Source organism: Natrix helvetica (genome assembly GCF_964273705.1).
Source record: "Natrix helvetica genome assembly, chromosome: 1".
Lineage (NCBI taxonomy): Eukaryota > Metazoa > Chordata > Lepidosauria > Squamata > Natricidae > Natrix > Natrix helvetica.
Window position 1 is genome coordinate 276,085,528 of NC_138548.1, and position 9,377 is coordinate 276,094,904.

Below are 9,377 nucleotides of genomic sequence, written 5' to 3' on the forward strand. Positions count from 1 at the left end.
TATATATATATATATATATATATATATATATATATATATATATATATATATATATATATATATATATATATATATATATATATATATATATATATATATATATATATATATATATATATATATATATATATATATATATATATATAAGCATTGTTGCTCCTGAATCAATTAAAGCAATAAAAGTTTGATATATTTTCCAATCTCTTTTTGAATTATAGTTTTATAAAAACTAACAAGGCGTGTGACTTTTATCAATTTGTTTTGGGAGATGTCATGGGAAACAGTCTTTTTCAATTTGATTATTTTTCTTTTCTTTTTTTTTTCTGTAGAATTTTTTTCAGAACTGGACAAAGTGATGGGTCCTCTGATCTTTAATGCAAGTATTATGACAGATCTGGTACATTACACCCGACAGGGATTACATTGGTTGCGTTTGGATGCCAAGTGATAACTGGATTGAAGTAAGAGGCTTGCTGCCTCTGGTTTTTTTTGCAACACTGTGTCATAAAAAAAAAAAACTAAGGAAGACTGCCATAATGAAAGCAAAGAAAGAGAAATCAAAGAGAAAGGAACCCTTTCCTGTGTCTCCCAGCATCATGTGTGTAAGAACCTCCAAACATTGTGTTAATGAACTTTTTCAGCTGACCCCATTTTAAAAATATATATATTTAAAAATAGTTTAAACTCTGCGATGTTTTAATGTAAGATGGATTCACTGATTTGCAATTGGATTGGAATTCTAATAATGATGCCTAACAAATCTGTTTTAAAACTTATTTATTTTAATTTGTTTTTAAAAGCTGTGTTTTGGGGCTGGTTTAAAACTTAGCTGTTTTTCCTATGAATTTTACCTAATCAAGTACTTAGTGAAGATTAAATGTAGACACTTTATTTAAGTATTTTGTGAGCTTTGTTATTCTGTAATGTCTTGTGATGGTGGAGCTTGTAAGAGAAAGTCAGGGTTGATAGATTTTAAAGTGTAGACACACACATTTTCCTGCATATTTAAGTCAACCCTTAATGATGGCCACAGTTTTATTGATGTGCTAAGTTACAAGATTATAACTTCATCATCAATTAAATCATTTGAAGTCAAAATATTCAAGTATTTGAATGGAAAATCAGTTTTGAAACACATGTCTTAACACTAATAATCTCAGTATGTTACAAAATATTGCATTTAATGCAATATTCAGCGTGATGTGAGTCAAAATGGACTTCAGTCTCCAAGTATAAAATAGGAATGGTTTCAGATGGACAATCTCGTACTTTGGTGCAGCCTCTTTTATTTCCTAACTTGTAATTGTTAGACACCAAAGCTTCTAACAGTAGTAATTCCTTATGTGAAACTGATGTGCTTCATCAGAAAACGTCATATGTGACAAACATCTGTCTTTGTCAGAATTATGTAATGGACAAGACGGGGTAGAGAATAGACCTGTGAATTACAGGGACATTTTAAACTGTTCGGTCCAATTAATTTGAAATTTTGCTTTTATGCCGTTCTGTGGCACATTCATTAATGTTAAATGTTTGCGATGGGAACAGATTATTTAGTTATAATGAAATAACTGTGATCAGCAAGAATCATGCATGGAAATCTGCTTTAAGGTTAATAAGCAAGGTACCTTTTCATAGAAGGTGCTTATCTGATTAAAAGAAAAAAATACTGCTTTAGCGTCCCTATCATGTCTGGTGTGCCTTATGCCTTTTTAGATGAAGATTTTAAATACTGTTTACAAGACGTTTTACACTTAGGACCTGGTATCCAGTCAGTCTCCAGCAGGAAAATTGTACTTCTTTTTCCTAATTCTAGTGGCTGTCATTTGTTGACAATTTATGTTGCTTGTACTTTAGAGTCAGACTCTAAACCTTTTCGTTGTGGAATTGTGATATGCTGCTTTGCCTGCCCTTGTTCCTAAAACCCACCCAGATGTGAACATGCATGTTCAAGAAAACAATTGCACTAAAATTATGTCTAGCTGTATAGCTATGTGCCAAAATGATGGCGAGTTTTGAAAGAAGGATAGAATTTTACACCAATTAGTATTGCAGTATCTTTGGGACAGTGAAAGTTCAGTAGTTTCATAAATTATAACAACTAAAGAATAGTTTGTATATTCATGGAGTTTGTATCCTGATGGGATACCCGGTTTCTTTTATATCCTGATACTTCGGATCTGTTACCTTGAAGTTGCTAACCACTTGGTTCGTAATCAAAGTGATTAAAGCTTACTGTTGCACCCTGCAGCACAAGAATGAGTTGTGAGAGCAGAAGAAAAACATGTAGGCACAACCATACAGCATTTTTGTTTATACAAAAAAGTATATTGTGGTTTTGCCATTTAAGTGATTGAATTATCACTGTAAATTTACTATGTGCAAAAATCACTTTAGCTAATCAATAATGGGAAAACCCAGCTGTTTATATGAAATTGCAACATACCAGTGTTCCACATACTTGTGTTCCTTTCAGTCAGTGTGAGCAGCTGTCTTGGAGAAGATTTTTTAAATCACTCCCTTAGCAAACAATTTGTTGTATTTACTCTCAACGCAGAGATTAAAGAGTTAAAGAAATATTTTTAGCAGGCTTTCAGTGTTTATTTCATGTGAGCTGCTTGAGTAAAAATACCAATTGTGAAAAGCAATTTTAAAATATATGCATTTTCATAAACTATAGATTCAAGAGGAAGAGCACAGATTCCTGCTAGCATCAAATAATAGATAGCTAATTTTCCAAGACTAATTTTCCTGCTAATATCAAAAGTCAACATCTTTGACATTTGAAAGTGCCTGACACATTTATTATAGTAAAATCTTTACATTATCCCAGCGTGGATTATAGGCGCTCTTCTTATAAGGTGCTGCAATGATCATTTGACTAGTTTGCTTCCTTTTGTACCCATTTAACATAGACTAGCAGTAAGAAAATGTCTCTTTTTTATCCATTGTTTTTAAAACTAGAATAGTATATATCAGACTGATTTTTTATATATCTCCAGATACTTCCTAAGTGTTTGTCTCTTTCTTAATTTAGCAAGGCTTCTCTAGGTTTAAATGTAGACTTAAACGCAATGAATTACCTGTTGCAATAGCTGTCTCGTGGAGGTCTTATTTGGATGTCCTAAATAAATTGATTGTTTATTCATAATAAATTGTTTGTTTTCCAATTTAAGGATCAGTCAAATTTTCAAGCAATTAAAATCAAATTATCAACTTTTAAAATACCACCTAACTTAAGAATTCAATTGTCTCAGGAGTGCATGAGTAATTTGCCAAAGTTCATTGTCAAGTGTAAGGACGTAATAAACTTAAAAGTTCAAAGGCAAGCGACTTTCCTTAATCTGACTTTCATTGAGTTGGACTTAATCTACACTGGACCCATTGCATGTACATCTTGACCACTAACATAAATTGTTCAATTATTTTCGTTTGAAAACTCTGGAATATTATATATTATCGAGTCCATGACTGAGTATTAACACATATCAGTGTTTTCATATATCCCAGTGATGCGTCTTTATAAGATGGCTTAATACTTTACACCTCAGTGAGCAAAAGGAATTGATTCATTGCACATATAATTTCGATCCCCCCCCCCCCCAAAAAAAAACTTGCTGAGTTTTAGGAGAACAATTCACAAATGGTAGGATGAAATCCACTAGAGATCTTGAAATGCTTTGTCAGAGCATTGGCAGTGAATTTTTCAGATTGTATTGGACTGAGAGGTTATAAAAGTTTTATTTTGGCTGTTAGGAATAGGTTATAAAACAATTGACATATACCATTCTAAAATGAAGTTCTGATGGCAAATTTAGTCTGGGACCCAGTGATTTTGTACATACGTGTCTACTTCCTTTTGGATCTTAAACGAACATCCAGGGTACTAGACTAAATGATCCCAATGTGTTAAAATACAATTAAAGTCCCTTATCTGTAAAGAAGAGCAAATGGTTGTAGACCTTTTGACGGCAGGATGCAATTTGTAATATACGTGTTTCTAATACTATATCTATATTCAGAAATAGATGAAATTAAGCCTGTTCAAAGTTTGTTATTATCTGTGTTAGATTATAGTACATCCAACTACATCACAATATCTATTGAGTGTTGAGCCATCCTCATTTTGATGGTGGTGATAAATTTTGCATTTTATTGAAGCTTCATTACTATGATTTTATATAAAACAACTCATGTAAGAGTGTTATGAAGCAAGTGCAGCCATATGGAGCCAATAGGTATATTTGCTTGCCGAAGGCAAGTAAGTCAAGCTGCAGCAGATAACTGTATAGTTTGCCAAATTTGGCAGTTTATAGGAAATACTAACTTTGCTATGTGTAATTCCTTGCCCTGTAATCACCTCTGCAGTATTTTTATTCAAATAGTTTAAATGGGCCTGAGCAAATCAAGCTAAATACATTTAACTAAAGCAGTGCTTCTCAATTATTTTCTGTCATGCCCTCCCTAGGAAGAAGAAAACATTTCGCGCCCCCCACGCGACTGTAAATAGTATCATTTGTCTATAAAATTATTATAAGTACACCTCTGCATAACACTGTATCCTTATTAACGTATAAGAGAATAAAAAAAGAAAGAAATGTGGATCAATTTACAACAAAGAATAGCTTTATTAACTGTAGCAGAAAAGATTTAAAGGAGCACAGGATTTAAAGGAACACAATATTAAAAAAAACTTTAACCTGCAAAACAAAAATATATAAAATAATTTGAGCTGAGCCCCCCTTTACAGAGCCTCGCGCCCCCCCTGGGGGGCCCGCCCCACTATTTGAGAAGCACTGAACTAAAGGAAGGAGAAAGGAACCTCCAAAACATAGGATAAGAGTCTTGAATAGCAAATATTTCATAAATATTTGGATCAAAGACATAATGATTTTAAACTGAGCAGAAAACAGTATTGTGGGAAATTTGAGTTTCCAATGGTTCAATAGTATACTTTACTAGTCAACACTATTATGCAACTTCATTTCCCCCCACGCTGTAACAAACACAGCTTAGCTGTACAATGCAAAGTGTGATGAACAGTTTTATTCTTTTAGATAAGTTCAATGTATTTATGGCATTTTATAATAGCATATGGGAGATAAATTACTAATAAATCTCACTGGAGTGAGGCTATTCTGGAAATGCAAGCATTTTCACTAAATGCGTTCACGCCCTTCGCATTTACTGATTGATCCAAGTTCTGAACAAATTCAGTTCATTTGTACCACCACTTCCACTAAGAAACCTGTTGACCTGTTGAAATGTTGGCTTTGCTTCTTGGTTCTATTTAAAAACCTTTTTGGCAAAGCATTTTGTTTCTGATAATGTGACTGCCAAAATAGAATTGATGTTGGCATATTGGATTCAAAACCATTTTCTGTCTCTTAGTGAATAAATAACATCAAAACTGCAGCCACTGTCCCATGATGATTACATTCAGATGTCTGAAAATGTGGCTGCACAGCCCAGGCATAGTCTCTGCAAGCACATTTGTATCAAACTCCCCTTTTAAATGGTTTTAAGAAGTTTTGTATATGGAGGATAAAGTGCTTATATATTTATTAAAGATTATCTTATTTGAAATTATTTGATAAGGAACATTTTCTTTTAGTTTGGGCAAACGTATGGGATAGGGGGGTGGGAGAGAGGTTGGTTGTACCCTTTTATCTTTTTTAAAAAAAAAATCTTTCTTTTTTTTAAAAAAATAACAAACATGCATCTTGGTACTGATTATGATTGGCAGTATGGCTGTCTGTTGTGTGCATTGTAGATGCTGTGTCCATGACTTACATTTTTTACTTACTATTTAGTCATCTGTTCTCAACCAAAACTAAACATATAAAACTGTGATTTTTCTTCTTTTCCTTTCCTTTGCAATACATTTGAAATTTCAAAAGGGTACTTTGGGGCTCCAAATTAGGATTTCTAAGTCAGTATATGTGCATTTCATGTATGTTAATGGTGAGCAAAGTATTATATACTAACCAGATTTTTTTTCCATATCTGTATAGTATATTCTATGTATTTTGTGGTATTGAGATTATAGAAAGTTTAGTGTCTGAAATATGCGTTTAATGTGTATTTTTAAACAAATTTATGGCAATTAAATATTTGGAGAAAAGGGTATCGCATTTCAATTTGTAAAGATCTTTTTAACTACTGTGTCATTAAAATGCTTTGTATAATGCAGAACTGTAACACGAGAAACTAAGTTTAATAAATATCAAATAGATTTTCTGTATTAAATTTTATAAGCACTGTGCTTGAATTAATCCTTTAGCATAAACCTTTCTGCCATGGCACTGCATATTAGATCAGAAAATCTTTTCGGTTTGAGAATGGGAGCAATTGTGATCTGTCCTCTCATTTCCTGAACACAGAGTAGTGGGAAGGTGATAGGACTTCCTACGATTGTCATTGAAATATTTTCATTAAGCTGACTGCAGCATTATCCACTACGCAATGAAAGTTTGAAAGCCATAGGAAAAATTAAAAAGGGAAAAAACTTGGAAGAGTGTTGGAATTGGTGGTATTTAAATGCCTGTTGTTAATAATTTAATGTTCTTTAAGTGCTTCATTAAGACTGGAAACTGCTTGAAACTGTCTAGCACTATTAGTGGTTAGATAGAGTCAAAATCTTATCACTTTTGCTCAGAAGAGTCATCTGTTGGAAAAGTCCATCTGTTCTCAGAATATTTTCATTGTGTCTTAATTGTTATGTCTCTTTCTCTTTTGAATGGTATGCAAGAAAAATATCAAACTGTAGTTGCTCTTACAAGTATTTATTTATTTTGTTTTGCACACACACAAAATACAAATAAAAGATAAAATCAGTTGAAGCTACCATAGCTTGGATAAAAGCACATCTTGGAACAAGATGGAAAATATAAACTAAATTAGGATATATTTCTGCCAAGTTGAAATTCTTTCATTTGTCCATACAACTGAAGCACCAATTGAAACTATACTGCCAAAAGTATTCGCTCGCCCATCCACATAATCAGAAGCAGTTGTGAGCGAATACTTTTGGCAATATAGTGTGTATACATATATATATATTAGGAGAGGTGATAATAAATAAACCAAGGGGAGCATAATCCAAGGTAACAGCTTGTTCTTCTTAAGACATAATTACTCTTGCAATATTCTTAAAGAACATAGTTTGTTCCTGCAAAATAAAACAAAGAATCAGTCTGATTTACTGTTTTAGGCACATTAAGATTAATCCATATGTAGGAAAGAATCTAGTATTTTAACTTCTGTAATATTGAAGCAAACATTGCATTACTTTGTTTCAGGAAAGCAATAGTGCCACCAGTACTTATTTAGCTCATTTTTTAGAGTTGCACATCCAAATGGGAGGTTTTTGTTGTTGATGGTAATGATGTACAATTGCAAGGAATAAGAAATGTATCAATAAAGGTAAATCAGTTTTCATGTTAGATTGTCCTAGAATTGCCTGCATTACATTTTCCAAAATGTTCTTAATTTCAATCTGTACTGTACTATATTAAAATTTACTGTTTAATGTTTTCAGTTTTAACATTAAATAGAAAATATTTTGTAAATGAAGTCTAGGTTTGTAATTTCTTTTGTTTTGCTTTGCTTTGTTTTTTTGACTTCTGCTAATTTACAGGCCTGGAGAAACATTAATTTATTTTTATCTTTCTCCTATTCAAAATGATCTGATAATTGCAGTTACCCTAAGAGTAAAAAAACACGCTGGAAGTAGCAGGAAACACTTTTCATTTTCAGGCATGAGAAGGAAATTACCTGCACACTCTTGTGAAGCATTCACTGTTATCCCTGCATGGTGCTCCAACTGGTCTTGAAAATCCTCTCCAGAAAGGTGTCGTTCTTTTTGGCCTAACAAGATGAGCATTTTCTGGATGCAATGAAGCACAGTGTACCTGAAACATAATTATAATCTGGCTATGATGTGAAACTGAAATCTGTTTGAACATCCAGCCCTAGAATTCTCTTCAAACTTGTTTCAAATCCTGTCATTTCTGCATGAAATTTATAACCGCTTACTCTTTCTGTACAACAATTGCAAGACAATTATTATTTCAAAACTTGCCTGTCTCACAGAAATTCACATAACTTACATCTTAATGTTACCAATTTTCCATACTAATTTACTGACCGTATTTGCACGTTAGCTCAATTTTGAAACTCTTGATTTGTACAAAAAGAAAAGGCAAAATCCAATAAATTAAACAAGTTAAACAAAACCCAAACTGTTAAACAAATATACATACACAAAGCTACTTATCACAAGAAATTTCCCTAAATTAGTATGGAAAATTGGTATGGTATGTCACCATGGTCTCTCAAGTTCACATTAAGAGAAGAGACCTGGAGTAGCCCACCCTTCCTGAACTTACTAGGTAAGCAGAAGCCATTGGAAACGGATGTAATTCCTTCCATTGAGGAAGAAGTCCAATACTGAAATTGTAATAGAACAGTCCTGGATTCTTGATAATGGCCCTTCTGATAACAGACATCTCTTAGGCATGATATATATCTAATATACATACATACATACATTTGCCTTACAATTTTGAAATTCAAATGCCAATTACGTCCTTACCTGAAAAAGTAGGGCTGAACAAATTGAGAAGATTGCCAAAGCTTTCAAACCCTGAATCATCTTTGGATCCTTTTTGGCCCACCAATTGTTTTTCGCAAAAGGGAATGAGTACACCTGAACATCCTTGTTCACCTTTTATAGATGCAAGTTCCCATTGCATCACCCTCCCAGCTTATTCAAGGGACAAAGATCATTTTAGAGAGACAAAGATTTAATAAGTTAATGTCTACTAAAGTGATAGTCCAAGGTCTGTCCTATAAGTTAAATATATTTATTTTTCAAGTACTTGTACCTTGATCAGTATATGAAACATGCCAGCTGTTCCTTTTTAAAACCTAGAATTCACTCTGTTTCATTGTGTACTTGTAAGTGGGTCAATGGTCAAAGCACAAGAAATAAAATTAATGCTGCTTTCTCATTGTGTCTTAGGATCAACTACATAGGAAATAACTACCTATTGCATAGCAAGAAAAAACTGCAGATTTAAAAAAATCTCTATAGTGAGTGGTGCTTAGTTATTATCATCAAATAAATAATAATCATGCATGCATGTAACCACAATTGGAATTGGTAAATTATAAGACTGATTTCTCTAAAGGTTTTTGCTGAATAAAACAGATCAACTCTTAATTCTTCACAGTGTGTGGCAATAATACATTTTAAAACTTTTCTTCAGCAGATAATGGTGTTTAAGTTCAGAATTTGCCTCGATTGTTAATTCACTGGGAGTAGCTAGGAAAACTTCAGCATCTCAGGCACAGATTGAACTTCATCAATTCCC

The 9,377-nt window shown here is 32.8% G+C and overlaps 1 protein-coding gene across 2 annotated transcripts in view; it reads left to right on the forward strand.

The window, feature by feature from the left end:
- Positions 1 to 7,575, forward strand: part of AFF4 (ALF transcription elongation factor 4) — a 76,699-nt gene extending 69,124 nt beyond the window's left edge. For both annotated transcript variants that reach the window (XM_081936131.1, XM_081936132.1), the window contains one exon: positions 330 to 7,575. In XM_081936131.1, the coding sequence (XP_081792257.1) occupies positions 330 to 448 (119 nt within the window). In that variant the 3' untranslated portion in view covers positions 449 to 7,575. The remainder of the gene's footprint in view (positions 1 to 329) is intronic.
- The last annotated feature ends 1,802 nt before the right edge of the window (positions 7,576 to 9,377 follow it).